Source organism: Metarhizium acridum (assembly GCF_019434415.1).
Source record: "Metarhizium acridum strain ARSEF 324 chromosome Unknown scaffold_1, whole genome shotgun sequence".
Lineage (NCBI taxonomy): Eukaryota > Fungi > Ascomycota > Sordariomycetes > Hypocreales > Clavicipitaceae > Metarhizium > Metarhizium acridum.
In genome coordinates, this window is record NW_027094015.1 from 3,443,664 (window position 1) to 3,462,305 (window position 18,642).

The 18,642-nt window shown below is 50.2% G+C and overlaps 10 protein-coding genes across 10 annotated transcripts; 6 read left to right on the forward strand and 4 right to left on the reverse strand.

Annotated features, from left to right (window-relative positions):
- The first annotated feature begins 611 nt into the window (after positions 1 to 611).
- XDJ1 (DnaJ-like protein xdj1) lies at positions 612 to 2,631 on the forward strand. Its single transcript, XM_066116487.1, has 4 exons — positions 612 to 742; positions 800 to 858; positions 916 to 1,986; positions 2,049 to 2,631. The coding sequence occupies exons 1-4, from the start codon at positions 703 to 705 to the stop codon at positions 2,136 to 2,138; spliced, it is 1,260 nt and encodes a 419-aa protein (XP_065978369.1). The 5' UTR covers positions 612 to 702; the 3' UTR covers positions 2,139 to 2,631.
- A 160-nt stretch (positions 2,632 to 2,791) lies between these two features.
- dot2 (ESCRT II complex subunit Dot2) lies at positions 2,792 to 3,589 on the forward strand (the record flags this gene model as incomplete). Its single annotated transcript, XM_007809813.1, has 1 exon — positions 2,792 to 3,589. The coding sequence occupies one exon, from the start codon at positions 2,792 to 2,794 to the stop codon at positions 3,587 to 3,589; it is 798 nt and encodes a 265-aa protein (XP_007808004.1).
- Positions 3,590 to 4,346: 757 nt separating this feature from the next.
- J3458_001029 (uncharacterized protein) lies at positions 4,347 to 5,370 on the reverse strand (the record flags this gene model as incomplete). The annotated part of the gene is made up of 3 exons (XM_007809814.1): positions 4,347 to 4,700; positions 4,819 to 5,094; positions 5,197 to 5,370. 3 exons carry the CDS (start codon positions 5,368 to 5,370, stop codon positions 4,347 to 4,349), a joined length of 804 nt encoding a protein of 267 aa, XP_007808005.1.
- A 1,635-nt stretch (positions 5,371 to 7,005) lies between these two features.
- Positions 7,006 to 9,236, reverse strand: TYR1 (prephenate dehydrogenase (NADP(+))). Its single transcript, XM_007809815.2, has 3 exons — positions 8,561 to 9,236; positions 8,385 to 8,496; positions 7,006 to 8,315 (listed from the first exon to the last, which is right to left on the reverse strand). Exon 3 carries the CDS (start codon positions 8,305 to 8,307, stop codon positions 7,273 to 7,275), a length of 1,035 nt encoding a protein of 344 aa, XP_007808006.2. The 5' UTR covers positions 8,308 to 8,315; positions 8,385 to 8,496; positions 8,561 to 9,236; the 3' UTR covers positions 7,006 to 7,272.
- A 144-nt stretch (positions 9,237 to 9,380) lies between these two features.
- Positions 9,381 to 10,974, forward strand: ATS1 (alpha tubulin suppressor). Its single transcript, XM_066116488.1, has one exon. It carries the CDS (start codon positions 9,564 to 9,566, stop codon positions 10,665 to 10,667), a length of 1,104 nt encoding a protein of 367 aa, XP_065978370.1. The 5' UTR covers positions 9,381 to 9,563; the 3' UTR covers positions 10,668 to 10,974.
- J3458_001032 (uncharacterized protein) lies at positions 10,741 to 11,361 on the reverse strand (the record flags this gene model as incomplete). The annotated part of the gene is made up of 2 exons (XM_066116489.1): positions 10,741 to 10,899; positions 10,951 to 11,361. 2 exons carry the CDS (start codon positions 11,359 to 11,361, stop codon positions 10,741 to 10,743), a joined length of 570 nt encoding a protein of 189 aa, XP_065978371.1.
- A 157-nt stretch (positions 11,362 to 11,518) lies between these two features.
- On the reverse strand, positions 11,519 to 12,449 carry J3458_001033 (uncharacterized protein; the record flags this gene model as incomplete). The annotated part of the gene is made up of 4 exons (XM_066116490.1): positions 11,519 to 11,589; positions 11,648 to 12,011; positions 12,132 to 12,269; positions 12,336 to 12,449. The coding sequence occupies 4 exons, from the start codon at positions 12,447 to 12,449 to the stop codon at positions 11,519 to 11,521; spliced, it is 687 nt and encodes a 228-aa protein (XP_065978372.1).
- Positions 12,450 to 15,039: 2,590 nt separating this feature from the next.
- J3458_001034 (uncharacterized protein) lies at positions 15,040 to 15,570 on the forward strand (the record flags this gene model as incomplete). Its single annotated transcript, XM_066116491.1, has 3 exons — positions 15,040 to 15,150; positions 15,239 to 15,302; positions 15,371 to 15,570. The coding sequence occupies 3 exons, from the start codon at positions 15,040 to 15,042 to the stop codon at positions 15,568 to 15,570; spliced, it is 375 nt and encodes a 124-aa protein (XP_065978373.1).
- Positions 15,571 to 16,296: 726 nt separating this feature from the next.
- RPL34B (60S ribosomal protein eL34) lies at positions 16,297 to 16,987 on the forward strand (the record flags this gene model as incomplete). The annotated part of the gene is made up of 3 exons (XM_007809818.2): positions 16,297 to 16,334; positions 16,426 to 16,549; positions 16,799 to 16,987. The coding sequence occupies 3 exons, from the start codon at positions 16,297 to 16,299 to the stop codon at positions 16,985 to 16,987; spliced, it is 351 nt and encodes a 116-aa protein (XP_007808009.1).
- Positions 16,988 to 17,957: 970 nt separating this feature from the next.
- Positions 17,958 to 18,550, forward strand: J3458_001036 (uncharacterized protein; the record flags this gene model as incomplete). The annotated part of the gene is made up of 2 exons (XM_066116492.1): positions 17,958 to 18,183; positions 18,339 to 18,550. 2 exons carry the CDS (start codon positions 17,958 to 17,960, stop codon positions 18,548 to 18,550), a joined length of 438 nt encoding a protein of 145 aa, XP_065978374.1.
- Positions 18,551 to 18,642: the final 92 nt, after the last annotated feature.

The following is an 18,642-nucleotide window of genomic DNA, read 5'->3' on the forward strand; positions in this document are numbered from 1 at the left end:
GTAGAGGCATTATCAATGAATGAATGGTTCAAGGTAGCAAGACACGACCCCTATGCGCTGTAGACTTGAATGGTTTTAGCTGAGATCCTTGGAAGTCGGCCGAGCATGGCACTACGCAGCTTTGATAGGGGCGCGCCACATGTGGCGTATTCTGAGTGGGGCATTTGTATTGACTGTGGCGTGTACCTATTAGTGATGAACTTTGAGGTCTTGTCGCGATAAAGGCTTGATATAAGTACCTAGTACCTACCTAGAGGTACCTACTGGGTAGGCGCAGTCTGTGGCAGGATACATTTGCCCACCGAGAAGTATGCGCTAATGTATTATAATATGTACAGTTGGGCCCTATCTGATGCATTGCTGGCACGAATATTGGGATAGGTTAAAAAATAAAAATCAAACGTCAAGGAATACTATAATTTATACTCCCCTGTATCTAGAGTACTTAGTAGGCAGGCAGTTTGATAGGCGGCAGTCATGTACTAGCAGCAGCCTTGTGCGGTCCACGTAAGATGTGCAGCAAACGTCCCGCGAATTACTGCCACTACGGTACTAACCTTAGAATCTGCGAGGTTCGCTCGGCACGACCCCGCGCCTCGAAAGATTTCTGCATTCTGCAGAGCCTGCCTGCTCCACATCGACTTGTTTCCAGGCTGAAGGTTGATCTTGTCATCAACAATTTGATTTCAGCCTCCACGAACCATGTCGGGTGCCATGGGCGAAGAAGAGATTGACCTCTACGGTATTTGCTTGATGATTCTTGATTCAAAATTTTCCATCCCTCTAACTGTTGTCATAGGTCTTCTCTCGATCGAGAGGGATGCGACTCAGGACCAAATCAAGAAAGCCTACCGCCAGGTACGCCCATCATTGAGAAAAAAAAAACTTCCCGATCTTCTACTAACACAAACACAGGCAGCTCTTAAATATCACCCCGATAAGGTTCCGGTAGAACAACGCGAGGAATCCGAAGTCAAGTTCAAAGAAATCACACGTGCGTACGAAATTCTCAGTGATGAGCAGAAGAGACATCTTTATGATGCCCACGGCATGGCAGCCTTTGATCCATCCCGCGGAGGTGGTCCAGGCGGACCCGAAGTAGACCTCAACGATATACTCTCCCAGATGTTTGGCTTTAATATGGGAGGCCCTGGGGGGCCTAAAAGGCCTAGACGCGGACCCGATGAGGAGCAGGAATATAAAGTTACTCTTGAAGAACTCTACAAGGGCAAGACAGTCAAATTCGCCGCTAATAAGCAGGTTGTTTGCAGTCAGTGCAAGGGATCTGGTGGTAAGGAAAAAGCCAAATCAACCACTTGCGAACGCTGCAAAGGCAATGGCATGGTTGAGGCAATTAGACAGATCGGGCCGGGCATGATGAGACGAGAAACCGTGTTATGTGATCACTGCCAAGGCGCCGGACAGGTGTTCAAGGAGAAGGATCGCTGCAAGAAGTGCAAGGGGAAGCGGACGACGCAAGAAAAGAAAGCCTTGGAGATATACATTCCACGAGGGTCAAGGCAGGGCGAGAGAATTGTTCTAGAAGGCGAAGCGGATCAATTTCCAGACCAAATACCCGGCGATATTGTCTTCACTCTAGTAGAGGAGCATCACGATACTTTCTCGCGCTTAGGCAACGACCTGTCGGCAGAGCTCACGGTCACGTTGGCGGAAGCCTTGACAGGCTTCTCCCGAGTCGTACTCAAGCACCTTGACGGCAGAGGAATTCACATCGAACGACCGCGAGGCAAAATCTTGCGGCCCGGCGACTGCTTAAAGATCGCTGGCGAAGGTATGCCTATGAAACGAGGCGAGGTGAAAGGAGATCTTTACCTTCTTGTAACCGTGGAGTTCCCTGAGGATGGTTGGTTAAAGGATGATGCGTCGTATGGAGCCCTGCAAAAAATGCTGCCACCTCCTCCACCTCCTATTGAGGCTGAGGAAGTTGATGAACTGGAATATGAAGACGGAGCCGATATTGAGAAGGTATGATATTGCGCTATGTCTCAGTGCTCACTTACTTTGGCAGCTGTTAACATGCATTCTAGATGGGCGAAAACTCTGGAGATCCTCGGTTCGCAAGCGAGTGGGAAGACGAAGACGTTGATGAAGGCCAAGCTCAGTGCCAAACGCAGTAAGACCCCGAGGGAATATGGCATTTCGCGACGCAACATCGTTACGGCACATTGTAGAACGAGCAATTCTTGGAACAGAACGAAACAATTCGATTGGGTGCCTCAAGTTTTTGCGGTATGAGTGACGACAACATAAAACTAGAGTGAAGGCAGTGGCTTGCGGGGCAGAAAACGGCGGCGAGAATAAATTGATGGCGACAGCGAAAAAACAAATACTCACATTTGGGAAATGGTGAATTGTGTCAGCGGTTTACTGCTACATGTATATATCCATATGATATTAACAGACCACCGCCGCTTCTAGATATACCCATAGAGTCAGGATAGTATAAGCAAGTCTGCAGAAGGTATTCCTCAGCTGTCTCCTGGACCACAAATCCCAGGCACATTTTCTGTGTTGTCTGTAGACGAGACTTATATTTTGACGTGGCAATCTTTGAGCTCATGTATGTACGTATGTGTTTTTTTTGTCGTCGCCAAACTAGGAAGGTCGCCCCCACCAGACAGCGCTTCTACGTCACGCGTCACTGACAAGGACCAGTTGACATCAAGTCAAGGCTTTCCCCAAATACAAACACTCATTTGAAGCCGCACGCAAGCTGCCAAGACCCGACTTGTTGTGCAAGACACATTGTGACGCACCCGCCGCTGTCAAAATGTCACGAAAAGGTGTCGGCATTGGGGCCTTTGACAGGTCAAGACTGACGTCGGCCCATTACGCATCACATGGCTCATCTCTGCGCGCGAACAACGCGCAAGCCCTCGAGACACAGCTGGCCGTATTCCGATCTCTCCTCCAGCAATTCGCACAGACACACGCCAAGGACATCCGCTCAGACCCGTCGTTCCGCGCCCAGTTCGCGCGCATGTGTACCGCCATCGGCGTCGATCCCCTCTCGAGCAGCAACAGCAGCGGAGGCGGCCCAGGCGGCTCTATCTGGGCGCAGCTACTGGGGAAGACGGTCAACGACTTCTACTTTGAGCTGGCCGTCCGCATAGTGGAGATGTGCAGCGCGACAAGAGGCGAGAACGGCGGGCTCATTGGCTTGCGGGAGGTGCGTGAGCGGCTGTCCCGGGGCCGCGTGGACAGCTCCGGCAACAGCAGCGAGATTTCAGAGGACGACGTCCGCCGCGCCGTCGAGACGCTGAAGCCGCTGGGCGGAAGCTACGGTATAGTTCGTGTCGGGCGGAAGGAGTACATCCGGAGCGTCCCCAGAGAGTTGAGCAATGACCAGGTTGCTGCCGTTGAAGCTGCCCAGGTTTTGGGCTACGTGAGTGTCAGCATGCTTTGCGATAACCTGGGCTGGGAGCGGGCACGGTGTCGAACAGTCATTGACGACTTGGTGGCTGAAGGCATGCTGTGGGTGGACAAGCAGACCGGTGGAGAGTGGGAGTATTGGAGTCCGACATTCATGGTTGATATAGACGAAGGACATGCCACCGTGGCCGATTGAGCCATGGCCACGGGCTGTTTTTTCAACGATTCCATGCAGTCACGTTTTTCGGATTCGCGCAGGTATCATTTGGGGGACTACCACAAGCTCACAGTGCTGCCACCAGAGACTGATTTATCTCTGGGTCCTTCCTGAGGCTGTTGCTCTTTTTTTAAAGGTGTCTCCCAGATGGGTTGAGACCACCAGGTCGACGCACACAGTATATCAGGAAACAGGCCGGCAACGTTGGTACCAAGTTGTCAAGGCAGACCAGGCAAAACCGAATTTGCGTGCGCATGCAGCCCAGACATAGACGGCCGGGACCAGCTCGATAATGGGCACAAAGGGCAGCCGAAATAAGTTATAATTTATGGCCCCCTTCTCCGCAGGCCTATCCACGTCATAAGACTAGATATTAACATAGAAGCCAAGTACAACAACCATATCCAAGCCAGCAAAAAGCAATAACAAGATTTGTGTACAAAAACCGCAAGCCCAAGGAGGATTCGATACCTTCACACTTCCACTCTTTTCACATCGGACAGTAGCTTGTCAGGTGCATCCCAACTTCCGCGAGACCGTGGAGGCATCCCCCCGTTATTCTGCGTGAGCCATCAATACCGGGTAACAGCCTCCACAATAGTCCATGTTCAATTCTTAACCGCTCGTATGTCATGCCGTCCATATCTCCCCACGCGTAGCACATATCGATATATGTACCCATCCCAAGCCTACGCCAAACACCGAGATATCGCGATAGTCTTTCGTGGGCACACTTCTAGTAAGGAGGGTTAGGCCCCCCCATGGGAGGATAATCATCAGGGCGGCCCACGCTCGCGCTGGGGCGGCCGTCGCCGAAGTGCTTCTTGCGAAGGGCGGCAAGACGCTTCTTCTTGGTCACGGTGTTGATATAGGTGCCAATGACGAATGAGACAAGGTTGAAGAACGGCACCCAGAGCTGATCAGGCAGGAACTTCTGAGCGAAGGCAAGGCAAATAGGCGACGTAATCCAGGAGACGCGCATCACTCTCCAAAAGCCAACCTTGACGGTGGCACGAACCTGGTGGTATGTACGAGCGCCAGCAATCAGAGCCATGGCAACGAGATAGACGCTGTTCTGGATAGGCGCAATCTACAGGCGGTAAATCAAGAACCATGAGATTAGTAATTTGGGGTTTGAAAGGCTTGTGAAAGTCTATGGAAGACCAAGTAATACCTGATGGAACCAGGGTTTCAAAGGAGACACGTACAACCAGGTTGCTAACAATGATTTGCATGATCTTGGCCTTCAGACTAGTTCGACCTCGAAAGACCTTTTGCAGAAGCCAGATAAGGAAGTGGCCAAGCGGCGCACTGACAAGAGCACCGTATGCTGCCATTTTGGGAACGCGAGAGGTGAAGTAGTGGCCATGCTTGTTGCGGTCCTTGGCGAGCCACGAGGCAATGAGCTCTTGGGCACCAGCAAGGGAACCGGCCGTGAGCATTTTTGTTCGCAGGGGATTCGACTCGAGCTGCTTGATGTAGGCCTACAATTCGCCAAAAAGAAAAAAAGACAATAGTCGTCAGTCTTGATAATCTGACGCACAAATTCCCTCTAAATGGGGATCCGGAAGGGGAGAGTGACATACAGCGAGATATCCTTTGGTGCCAGCATTCTGGATTCCGCCCGTCAGGGCTGTGCCAACTTTCTCAGCCAGAGGATGCTTGCCACTGGTGCCGGGAATTTTGCCGTCGGGCAGAGCGTTGGAGGCGACATTCTGCGTAGTCTGCCGCAATGTATCGCGTTCAAACTTTACTGACATGATGGTCCCCGAGAGCAATGAGCAGTCAGCGGTGCAGTGAGACGGCGGGCGGCCTTTTCGGATGCAATCCAGCCGTGACGAGCGGCGGCCTAGACAGGAGGTAGGCGGCAACGAGGGTCCTCACGGAGAGGCAGCGTGAGGAATGCTGACGATATAAACGGGCAAATGGACGATGGATGGAAGGTCCGCAGATGGAACAAGAGGAATCGGGTCGCAGAAAGTCGCAAAAGAGAGGGGGGTGGGTGTGGTGTAGGTGCCCTGGTGCCCTGGTGCCGTTTGAGGCTGTTTGGGGAGGGTTGGCCAATTGATTTGTTTACACCTCGGGACAAAACACGCCAGCTCGAGCCCCGACGGACCATTGACGGCCACATGTCCGGAGCCTGAAGAACTGGTGCCCAGGCACCGCCGCTGGGTAATACCTGGCTGCTGAAGCGGCTGGTACTTATTAGGCGGGTACCTTGGTTGCTAAAGTACTGGAGAGCCATTCAAGGTATATCGGTACTTGCACATTGTATGCAATGCCCACTTCTCGCCAGGTAACTAGTGTGTACAGAGATGCAGACCAGATACTTAAGTACATAACGACCCGGGAGCCAGCGCAGACCTGGGAGATTGTTGGAAGCTAGTGTGGGTCCAATGTTGGGCGGTCTGTGCTCCGTACGTTATGCACGTACTTACATACATACACCACCATTGCACCCATTGACAGTCCGCTTCTTTTCAACCAGTATTGAATGTTCTTGCAACCTTCAACGGGGACGCTACGGCCACACATGTCCAAGCATGTCTAAATTACCCTTGGTACTCCATACTCCGTATACTACTCCATTAAGTAGACAGGCAGAAATGCGTGTGCCACATGTGTATCGGCCTAATTGAACGAGAAACCCAAAAGCACCGCAAGCGCACTCCCCTTCTGTTTTTCGACGAAGCTGCCGACGTCCTCGTAAGTTTCTAAAGCGACGCGGCTATTCCAGTACGTGTGTAGACCAGCCATGCGGTGCACAGAGGCGGCATCTAAGGACCGACCTGGGCACCTACTAAGTCACTACCTACCTACCTAGGTAGGTACCTAGGTAGGTACTTAGGTAGTGGGCACCTAGTGGGTACTTAAGATTGGGCACGATAGCCGCGGTAACTCTTTCTATGCAAGTGCGACTAGTATCTCTCCTCTGCCCCATGACTGTATCCAAAAATCTCGATAAATAACTACTCTCCCTATTGTAAATGTCAGATTGTTTAGCGGCGAGAGCCGACGTATCCACGTCGCATCCATGACGCGGGAAGTCAGGTGAATGTATGTAACTATCTTGATTGGTACAAGCCTAAAGTTTTATGGGTCCTGATCCATTCTCGCGACGCGTTTATGTACCAAGGCATTATTGGTTGTATGCTCTTGTACTCCGTACCCCGAAGCACAAATGACCGAGCTGTTTCTCCAGGGCAACGAGTTGCTGTGGACATTGGCAAGCCACTTGCACCGTAAGTTACATATATCCAAATGAACAAATGAACGAACTATTCGAGCATGCTATCCCTCAAACGTAAATAGATGTGGATGGGAGTCCGTATTGGCGGTGGACTTGCAAGCTACCGCGTCCCGGGCTGTTACTGTATTAGTCCGTCACTGCGGAGTGCGGCCTGATTGAAATAGGGTTTCCAATTTGCTGTTGCTGATATCATCCTCCAAGCCTAACTGTCACTTGGATGAGGATATCAGTTCCGTCGGTTAAGTTGAATAGTCCCATGCAGGGCATGCGAGGCACGGGCGTTCATCCAGAGGGGACTTGTTCCTCTTCTATTTACTCGGTTCTCATCATATAAAATCCCATCGACCTCAATGGAAAGGAATAGTTCTTCCATTCATAGGACCTTTGCTTACCATTTACACTAAAAGAAAAATCATTGACTGTCTTCCTCATAACTCTCAAGAACCTTCTTCATCATCTGGTCGCCTACAACCTTGGCCTCCGCGAAACGAGGCTGGAAGAATTCTTGCGTGCTGATGAACCGTTTTTCCCACGTCTCAAAGTGGCCAAGTGAAACACACTCGGCCCAACCACGTGCTGCAAATGTAAACTCAAGGTCATCGCTTCGATACATCTTGTCTTCGACAGCTGTTTTTAATGTCTCATCCAACAGTGTCGTATTGAGAAATAAGTGTTCTGTTACGCCAAGTCGAAGTCGGAATAGAGGCGTACTGCAAAGCATATGATCGTATGGCACAATGCCCAGCGCGGCCCAACAGTCAACCATGGCCAAGAGGCTGAGATGGTTGTTTGGCCTGGGCGGTGCGTCTGTAGGTTTTCCAAGCGAAAATGAGGACAATATTGAGGGCTCGATCAATGGACGGGTACCCCAATTCGAAGCCGAACCAAATACTTTATTCCTTGCATTGTACACTCTGTCCCGAAGTCCATCCAGGTCACCTTTCAGCATGAGTTTATACAAGGCCGTTACGCTTTCAGCATACTGAGCCACTTGTTTTCTGGCTTCAGGATTCAGAATGGCAAGGCCAGCGTACACGTGCCACTTCTGCCCGTAAATGCGCAGCATGGTGTTGATCTTGACGTTCTCAATGCCACCTACATAGCGATTCAATTCCCATGGAAACTGACTGTTTGCGTGCCAGGCTTTTCCCATGGACAAGAACGCGGCATGGGTAACAGCTTGTGTATCCGCAGTGATACGATCGTGTTCTTGCGCTGTCAAGTAAACATACTTGGACCGCAAGCAGCTGAAAACAGCCTCGACCTTCCGCAGAGCCTCATCCGGCGCACGATGCTGGATGAGAACTAGTGGTTGATTATGTGTATCAACCCCAGGACCGTGGAGTGAATGGCAAGATATAATATGGACATCGGGCGGCAAGTATTCCTCAAAGGCTTTTATTTCCGGAGACTTGCAAGACGTTTGGCCGCCGGCGATGGCACCCATCTTCGTCGCTACCACGAGAGCATGCACACGTCAGAAATATAGAGGATGGGAAGGGCTTCAGTCATTGGGATGCATACAGGGGCCAAATTGCGCAATCACACGGTCTATGATGGCAGCTTCGACACTGTATATAATGTAGTCGCTGGCTCGTGACACATAATGGCCATTGCGGCAAATTTCTATATTGCTCTGAAGCCATCCTCAGTACAGAACTGGAACTGAAAGCAACTTGAACAGGCAGCGCGGGTCGTACTTTTGCAAGATATTGTTCTTTGAGGCTATCGAATCTATCTTCCCTATCGCAAGCAAGTACACTAGAGGTTTGCTCTTGTTAATTTCCTATCTTCTCTTCTGTTAGCTTGATGGCCTATCGAAGTGCATGCTTGGTTGCGAAACAAAATACACGTTATTGGTTGCTTCTTCAGACAAAAGTTTGTTAAGGTAGCAAGCGTTTACATCATTGGGAGCACGAGGCTTAGCTCAGGGACCGGAACGGCCCATGGGCGGCCACGAACAATGCTCGAGCCAAATGCGCTCTAGTCATCATTGAAGCTGAGAAAGGACGGCTGGGTGACAGGCAAGAACAAGATGGCCAACTTACAGACACCAGGACGATTTCCAACCCCTTGCAGACCATGTATTATACTCACGACACTTACCTCCAGCCTGCTGCAGATAGTCTATCCGCATACATCTTGCCCATGTCGCCCATTCCAATCAATCCGACGACGAAATTCTCCATCCATTCCGGGATCTTGTAAGATGTAGGGGCCATTGATCTGCTTCTTGATTGAAAGCAGCAAGCAGGAACAATGGAACTCAGTATGCATGCAAATTGCGCCTGCGCTTTACCTGTCTTGAAACGCGACGTTCCCAACTTTAACTTTGCGACTTGGTGACAGATGGATGTGCAGAAGAGAAGGTGGGAAGAGGGAAGAGAAAAATGCAGATTAATATACCAAACCACAGGCCACTAAAGTGGGCGCCAGTTGGTTAGTAAGCAGACCCTGGCACCCACGACACCTCAGGACCCACTGGCGAGAGGTTGCGGTCAGTCACCCCCATGAGAATAGAAGGAACTCATGACAGGCATGCAATATTTTTGTTGAACGATGCTACGTGCTGTACCTCCCCCAATGAGCGTCATATCAGCTTGCAACTAGACTGGAAATTCTATAGCTGAAGTGGCTAGCTCACTCGGCAAGAGATTGGACCCTTTCTTTTATTAGTTGATATCCACTGACTGTTTCGAGTGTATGTTGATATGGAAGACATTTTCGCCATCGGGTCCAATGGATCTGGGCAACTTGGTATTGGGCATGAAGAAGATGTATGCCGTTCCGAAGCCAGTTCAATTCCACCCGGCACCTCTGGGCTCCCGCATAATGAAAATTGCCGCTGGCGGTAACCACACTCTTCTCTTGGATGAATCTGGTGACCTATTCTGGAGTGGTGACCCGTCTGCTGGAGCTTGTGGAATCTCAAACAACGACTCGAAAATTGTGGCCTTTCAGCCAGTTCGCCTGGTCCATAGCGGACACGACGACACCATAGGAACCCCTATCCTCATTGCTGCAACATGGGAGGCATCATTTATTGTTTCCCGCGATGATACGGGGAAAAGAACCAAACTCTTTAGTTTCGGGACCGGCATGAAGGGTGAGCTTGGTGCAGGAGAACTGATTGTTCGAACGCCTACAGCTACTCAACTACACGACTTCCCTCCACCGGGAACAGAAATTATTGACTTGGCGGCATGTATGGGACATGTGGTCGCAGTGCTCGATAACGGTGATGCCTATGGCTGGGGCAATTGTCGGAAATCACAAGTGGGAGCACCCGCTGGTGTCATCTATAAGCCTCGGAGGATAGCCGATATCGGATTCAGCGTACATCGCGCGGTCTGTACCAAGGAGGCGACATGTTTCTTTGGACCCCCAGACAGTGGGCAGGTTCGCATATTAGGGTCGGACAAGTGGGGGATACTCTCCAAGAGTCCCAGTGTAATATCTTCATGGTCAGATATTGGGGCAGGCTGGGGAGCCGTCTATATATTGAATCGAGACGGAACTCTGCAAGCGTGGGGGAGAGATGATCATGGTCAACTGCCACCACCCAATCTTCCTCGTCTGGAGCAAATTGCAATTGGCAGTGAGCATGTTGTGGCTCTGTCACAAGATGGCGATGCGCTTTCGTGGGGCTGGGGCGAACATGGGAATTGTGGCCCTGTGGTGGAAAACAACGACGTTAAAGGCCGTTGGAATGTGATTGCATCCTCAAAATTTATACCTGAGGATTCTCGGATTACTAGGATTGGTGCCGGCTGTGCTACCAGCTGGATATGCATAGGACGAGTTTGATTCCGTCGTTTTATTTCCCGCTCTACCCGGGCATCGAGGCGGCAGCCTACAAACCACTTCCCGCTTCATACTTCTAGTCCGGAAATAACGCGAGGCTCTTAACATCTGAAAGCTTTTGTGTCGGCTCCAAGTATGTTGACTCAGGGGCGGTCTGGACATCTGCCGCTTCTTGGCGCCCAACGCTGGCTGCATGACGCTCTTCGATCCGGCTCAACTGCAATGCTGAAGGGTTCTTCTGTAGGTTAGTTGGATGTATGGTGAATGGAGAACATTGTAGACTTACAGGGTCGGCACTATGATCCCACTCCAGCCTTGCGTCTTGTTCCACGTCTTCCTCCTCGTCTCTCACAGGCTCCCAGCCATCATCATCTACAAATAGGCTTTCTGAGCGGATAGTAGGCGGTGGTGGCTTCTGAGACGGCCGTAGATCAAAGGCACCAATTCGTGAAGCGCTGGCCCTAGCAGCGCTAAGATGTGGATGGGGCGTTGGGTTAGGTACCGTGGGATTCGTGATAGATTGCGCAGACTGTGAAAGCCTGTAAGGTTGTATATTCGTGGTGATTTCGTTTGGTGCAACGCTGGTCCTACGAGAGGCAGCCTCTAAACGTGGACCTGAGCCGCCTGCTGTTGTTGTTGCTTTGCGGCCCTTTTTCGTCTTTTGGGCCGGATTACTTCCACGTTCTCCTACCGTCATTATAAGAAACTCGCAAGCCAAAGCATCTCCAGCATAAGAGAGTAATATGGGCTTCGCGGGGAGAGAATATCGGGCAGAGATGGCATTTCCAGTAATCCCAGCATGTTGAACAATGGCGCGAAAGTCTTTCACAGAAATGACGATATGTAGCTTATCTTCAACGGTCGATATCATCAAATTCATCTGTCTCAACAGCAATGGAGGTCTGCAACGGCTTTTTCAGCACCGCTAGCAGTGGATGTTAGTGCTATGTAAGTTCTCCAGGAGGTGGCGAGGTCGTTCATACCATCCTCATTAACGGTTTTTTCGCTAAAACATGTGAAGTTGACATGGTCACCATCAGTGTTGATATCCAAGTACTCGGTGCCGGGCCCAAAATGTTCCATGAGTTGACGAAGCGTCCTTGATGATATTGTCCAGTGGTGTGGCGCATCTTGTCTATCAAATTTTGCGTGAACGGGTACAGCCACTTCGAATGGTAAGCGATGAGTTGATGTCAAGCCATTCCGAAACACAATACGGGCGATGAAGCGGCTTTTAACGCCTTCCCCATCCTCGACGGTGATATCACATCTGTCGATAAGTGTCTGCTTCTCCGCATCTCGTTGACTCTCTGAGCTTGAACGACTGCGAAATAGGGATATAAGTGACTGAATATGTTATGGACATTAGTACTATGTGCAGAATGATATATTCTGACAAAATCTAGGACGGGCACAAGAGGTATGAGGGCAGATAGAGTGGTCGTAGAGATGAGTTCAAGAGCTTACCCTGATATATAGTGTGCAATAGAATCTGTCGCGGAATTGACCAATGGGCTGACATTGGTATTTAGAGAAGAATCTGTTTGTAGCGAACTTAAAGCTCGCATAGGCGGACTTGGAACTATTCAAGGTTGTAAGAACGAACTTATAGAGTACAAGTTGTTAGTGACTGAAAAGCATGGGGCCCGTCTCCTCGGGGCACAATCTTACCGAGTCTTTTCTAGCCTCTAGGGATACATCATCGCTGAATTTGTTTAGACATATCAGTGCATCACGAAAGGCAGACACGCCCTCTTCGCTCAGGGTGAAGGACAGGATTGTCATGATGCGGTTCGGAGGATGCGTCGAGGTTCATGTCAATCAATGGTCAATGAAGAAATCATGCAGATGCCGTACAGATAATTCCTTTGGAGGAGATAAAGAGGCTCGTTTGGTTAGTTAGCTGAGTGACATGAAATGCTCCCAGTGTGTCGGCTGTCAGCTGGCCTGTCCCTCCCTGGGAAGGTGGGGCCTCCCTGTCCAGCCTTACTCCGTAACCAGACCAGAGTCACCAGACCCTGCATGCAGCTCGGAGCTGCTAGGTACCTAGTAGGCAGGCACCTAGCTCAACCCTCTGAAGGCACTGCCAGCAGATTGATATATTCCAAGCGAAAAAGTCAATCGTGCCTACTTAGGTACCTACCTAGGTAGGTAGTCATGGTTGTTTATTTGTTCCGACTTGCGGTAGCATTTGGCTTATCCCAAGGGGAAATCCTGGCGAGCAGCTTTCAGGCAAGACTCTGTGATGACAGTTAGACACAACAAGCCTCATAGTTCTGGAGCAGGAAATATAGTTATCGCAATTTCTATTTGAATTCTTTTGCCAGAACAATCATTCTTGAGGGAGTCATGGTCCCCAATGGCTGCAGCGTCTCTACATAACAATACAGTTTTCCTTTGTTCTCCCAACACAATGGGGATGCAAGCAGCATTAACGGTGATAAATGAAACCGAGTAATAAACTGCAAATCAGCGACAGAAGTAACATAAATTAACATAACAAACCATGAGATGGTGTCCCAACCCCGGCCTGCTGATTCAAGACCGAAACACGACAATACGGTAAACCTCCGGAACGCCAACAATGAATCCCTCCATGGGTGTTTTTGGGAATCATATCCGCCTCAAAAAAACGTACGTCTGAAATCATGACATACCCTCTTCTTGCCCTTCGCTACCATTCGCATCCTCGAAAACGCAATTATCCGTTGGAGACAGTTCATCGGAAAAGAAAAGAAAAACTAGCAGCCAGATCGACTGATTTTGCTACTTTGAAGCACCTTGCGCAATGGCCGCCCTCGCAACTGCTCTGTACAACGAATTGTTGGATGGAAGCGGCCTGAAACCATGCTGGGCGCGAAGTCACCGCTCAATGAGCAATATGGTCGTCATCCTACATGACCGTAGAGGCCAATAGGCGCGATTCGACGTCATCCATTCCCATGCCATCCATGCGCGGCCCCTCCATATTTTGTAGTCTTGACTCAATCGTTTGGAATCGAGGTTCGTAACCACCCGCTCGAGCCTCCAGGTTTTCCATTCGCTTCTCGATATTATCCAACCGTTGCTCGATGCGTATAAACCCTTGAGCGATGTCATGGCTCAGCCGATCCAACTTGTTTGTGAAGGAGCGAATAGTCGTTGTTAATGGTGCATTTTCTTGACCTGGTGTTCCAGATGGAACGCGAGGCTCGTGATTATGGCGAGGCTCCTGCAAAGCGAATCTCCACTGATTTCCGAGTTGCACCTCGCATACGGCTTTTGCGCGAAAAGGACAGTCGATTTTGCGTGTGGAGGGATTGCGCTTCTTGGCCGTGCTGTTGTACTTGACTCCACCCCGATCACATACTAGGTCATAACGCGTCGGCTTTCCGTCTCGATAATTAGATGCGCGAAGCTTGACAATTCCATATCCCTGATCTTTGGCGACCCTCTGAACCGAAGCCATTAGATCGTCGAAAGATCGAAATATGCCTTCCGGGGGTGGAAGCAGAGCTGGCGGTGGTGTGTTCGGCATCGCGATAGATTGGGCCACGGTGGCGCGACTTTTGAAACAGACACGCGAGGGGAAGAAGAGAGTGCTGATAGTCAAGGCCGCAATAACGGCGGCTGTTCTCTCTCCTTGTGTGCAAAGGGTCAGGGAGTCAGACCCAGAAGGATTGCCGTGTCGTTGGGATGTGGTATAGGCTTGGTACAATCGACCCAAGTGCAGGAGGTTGGGCTGTAGGGATTTTCCAATCCGCACTGTCGACGAGTTAATAAGGTTTGGTGTTGATCCGGTCCGGCGAGAGCTAGCCAGTCATGGTGCAGGAAGGGTCTGGCAACAGGGGTCTCCAGACCCCGCTGGCACCGTGGACGACGGCGTTGGACACTTTGGCTCGCGCAATATTCCACAGTTATACCTACCAACCCTACCTAAAGCTCCTGGAAAACAAGCCTGCAGGAGCTCTTTTGTATCTCCAGGTAAAAATGAGGTCCTCAGGTTGTCTCCTTTCTACTCGAGCACCCAGGACTTGGGTACTGTGCACCATATGTATATTAATGACAACATAAACGCCAAAGGTCTGGTTTCAACATAAACGGGGCAATTTCTGGGAAGCCAATGACTAGGGTGTCAAATCTACCATCACAGAGGCCGGGTCGTGTCAGGCTTTCCCTCGCCCAGCCCCACAAAATGATTGCCCTGCTCTTCGCCTCACCGCGACTGCCTACTCGGTGCCTTAGGTAGATACTATCACGACGACGGCAAGCCAAAACCCTGCTATCCGACTGGAATTAACAGACCACACGACACCTTACTATCGTTTCCGTGCGTTGCTAGCTCCTCAAATAGATAAGATCATTCGACGCGTCTACAATATCACTCCGTTGCGCAATGAATAATCAGCCAGGAGCATCCGCTGGCTTGCCTGTAGGCACCAGCCAATCCATGGACGAGGCTCAGTTGAACCAAGCAATGAAGCGACTCAAACTTCTGTACATCAAAGTACGACCTGGATTTTTTTTTCTCTTCATTACCTCCGCGTCTAGAGTCACCCTGTTATGCCGTCAATACTAAACCACTTCTACCTTAGGCGCGATTACTGAGAGATACCATTCCCAAAATGCTAGATCCTCTCGTCCAAAAACAGCCGTCTCGTAAGTCTTCCTAAATAGACAGCGACGTATCATTCTTGGACTCATTACTAACGGAGTGCCTCATCTAGCTGATACTATGTTCAATGCATTCGTGAAGGCAGTGAGTGACGCGCAGATGGATGTGAAGGAATTCACAGAATTGATGAGAGATGAAACAACCAAACAAGTGTTTGCTCAAGCAGAAAAAAGTAGGCAGGATAATCCGCTCGGTATCAAGCAATGGAGACATAAAGACCATCCGGATTGGTTCAAGATGGATAAGGATTGATTCAACAGGTTCTTCTTGTCACTATATGTATTTCATTGGGCCATTATCGTTCGGCGTACTCGGTTAAGGGATATCGGAGAGGAGCCAGGTAGTTTCAAATTCATCGCTTGCACTTCTGTCACAAGATCATTCTGGTTTGGTCACTCTTATACTGTGTGACGTTCGTGACACTTGCCGCGATTCAAGCTAAACAATCCGTGGATACCATGGGCAGATGGCTCATCGTCGCTGATCGAACACCCAAAAAGCCGAGTCTCCTTGAGCTCGTAGCGATGCACTCAGCCCACCAAATCCAGACAACCTGCCACAGGATCGTGGTTCGAATCTATCGACATTATATTCAGCATAATTCAGCATATATCCCCATACCAAAGTGAAATTATTTGACTTCTAGATGTCGTTTGCCTTGGACATTGGCCAATTCGAAGCCCGTCCAAGTCATTACATACCTACCGCTACCTACCTATGAAGGTACCTAGGTAGGTATGGAGCTTTGACGGAACTCGCCAGCTCCACATGACCCCTCTGCCAGCGCCTCGGACGAGCTGATAGACTGCAATTTCCACGTGACTCATGGTGGGTCCTTTCCTGCGGAATACTCACTCTGATTCGCTGCATTAGCGGGCACAATTCTGTCTTTCTGCCCACACAAATTTTACCCAAATCTCGAAATTCCTCGTTCTCTGGTGAGATCCTCATTGCACACTCCCAGCACGACAAGTAAAAATGGCGACCCAACGAGTTACCTACCGCCGCCGTAACGGGTAAGTATGATATTTGGCATCGCGATGCGAATTAATTCCAAGTCACAAGTCATTTGCGTTCACGACCATACAGCTAACATGGCGTTCGCAGCTACAACACTCGTTCCAACCGAACCCGAGTCGTTAAGACTCCCGGTGGCGAGCTCCGACTGTTGCACATTAAGAAGCGAGGCACTGTCCCCAAGTGCGGCGACTGCGGCTCCAAGCTATCTGGCGTAAGTGCTTACCGAACCCGACAACGAGCTGTTCAAATAGGAGGAATATTGGCTGAGGGGATGGCATGTCGCGAGATGGCATGACGGTTTCTTAATCTGCCACGAACGCGTTTGGGAACACGGCAATGGCGTGGCCACAGTGCCGTACAGACCTAAGCCCCAGCCTCAAGATCATCGGCGCATGGCAACGGGCAGTCCCATCGCGAGACGATACTTGAAAATCAAATAGCTAACAAGCTTTGGTACTAGATCCCCGCCCTCCGCCCCCGAGAATACTCCCAGATTTCGAAGCCTCAGAAGACCGTTCAGCGTGCTTACGGAGGCTCGAGATGCGGCGGCTGTGTCCGTGACCGTATTGTCCGAGCCTTCCTGATCGAGGAGCAGAAGATTGTCAAGAAGGTGCTGAAGGAACAGGAGCAGAGCCAGAAGAAGAAATAAACGTATTTCAATGACGTGTCGGGCTTACTGCGTGTTTGGCAAGGAACTTTTTGAGGAGAACGGTTCATTGCTTTGGTGTTCATTAGGACAAAAAGGGACTGCATGATACATTGGGGACTGGGCCGGAAAATCCGGTCTCCTGCTGTCTTTAAGACTGCATTTCTTCCTTGGTGATTCGAATGAGAAACATCAAGTTGGCACCTTTTCGGATCGATCGCCGATGTGTTGCGACAACGATTCAGCGCATTTGTTGTCCGGATGTGATTTATGATCATGATGTAATTGCGACCGTGTGTAACACCAGCGCGCACCACCTACAAGGATATGTGTACGTCCCTAGGGTAGGATTGCGTGAATGTCGTAGAGAAAGTGGCCTGAGAAAAGAGGCTATTCCAAATTGAATGTTACCAGGCCTTCAACCACACTGATAAAAATGTCAACTGCGCTCAATATCAAGTGGTTGAATGATCATTGCTGCCAAAAAGCGGGACAGGTTGTGCCAAAGTGGCGTCCCAGTGAATTTCACTGGAGCTGCTACAAACCAAGGACCGGCGCACACGAACTTAGCATGACCATACGCAACTACTTACATTTTAATCCAACACTCCGGTACGCAGAGCAAATCCGACCTCAGTTGCTTCTCAATTCTATCGAAAATACGGTCGCACTCTAGCCGAACAGCGCGAACAGCGTCCACGATATTTAAGTTATGACAAGTGCCCTGCGGTGCGGTTCCAGAGACTGGCAGCGTACATTCTGTGGTCGTACCTGTCGCAATAATTGGTCTCACGCGTTTCGATCGCAGCATTCGGCCCTAGTCGCCATCTTACCCAAGGCTCGTACGCAGAATCTTGGGTATGGGAATCATCTTCGAACACTGCAGACCTGTACCCATTTTCTCCGCTCACGGCGAGATGTACCGTCCGAACCGCCGCCAACCAACTTCTCCGAATTGGACATGTTAGGGGACATGCCCGCACCCTCCACATCGGTCGACGTTTGCATGTATGATGGATTTGGCCTCAATAGCGGACTTACAATCACGGGTGGTAATGGAGCCCTGTTGGTGAACGGGGAAGCCTTTGCGTGGCGGCCATGGGAGGCAACGGAATCAATGGAACTTGTAAACAAGAAAGGCCAATTCGACCTCCCTAAAGATGTATTCGGGATATTTGATCTCCTCTGGCCAAGACCGGGTATGTTCCGACGCTCCTTCTTGGACAAAGCCTTTTTTGTCGCCGAGGCTTGGTTCGCTATCACCCCACCCCCATGGTCAACCCAGGCCACATGCGGTGGCAATACGCCAACATACATCATGAGCCATCACATTCTAACGGACCTCTTTGCTTAGATTTACTCGTCATTGGTGTCGGAAAGCAAAATCTTCCGCTGAGCCCAGAAACTAAGAAGCACATTGCCGAGCTGGGGATGAGGGTGGAAGTTTTAGACACAAGAAACGCAGCTGCACAGTTCAACTTACTTGCCACCGAACGAGGCGTCTCTGAGGTTGCAGCAGCTTTGATACCCATGGGGTGGAAGGAGGGCGTAGGAGTTGAGGCATGAGGTGCCTCGCGTGGCACAAGTGTTGCCGTGCATACTTCGACATTGCTATGTATAAACACGCTGAATTCAAAATGTCTTGTTGCTTGGCTTAG

Coding starts and splice junctions, on each gene's coding strand:
- XDJ1 (XM_066116487.1), top strand. CDS start 703: ATGTCGGGTGCCATGGGCGAAGAAGAGATTGACCTCTACG. Junction 743..799: donor AGAAGAGATTGACCTCTACG/GTATTTGCTTGA, acceptor CTGTTGTCATAG/GTCTTCTCTCGATCGAGAGG. Junction 1,987..2,048: donor ACGGAGCCGATATTGAGAAG/GTATGATATTGC, acceptor CATGCATTCTAG/ATGGGCGAAAACTCTGGAGA.
- ATS1 (XM_066116488.1), top strand. CDS start 9,564: ATGTTGATATGGAAGACATTTTCGCCATCGGGTCCAATGGATCTGGGC.
- TYR1 (XM_007809815.2), bottom strand. CDS start 8,307: ATGGGTGCCATCGCCGGCGGCCAAACGTCTTGCAAGTCTCCGGAAATA.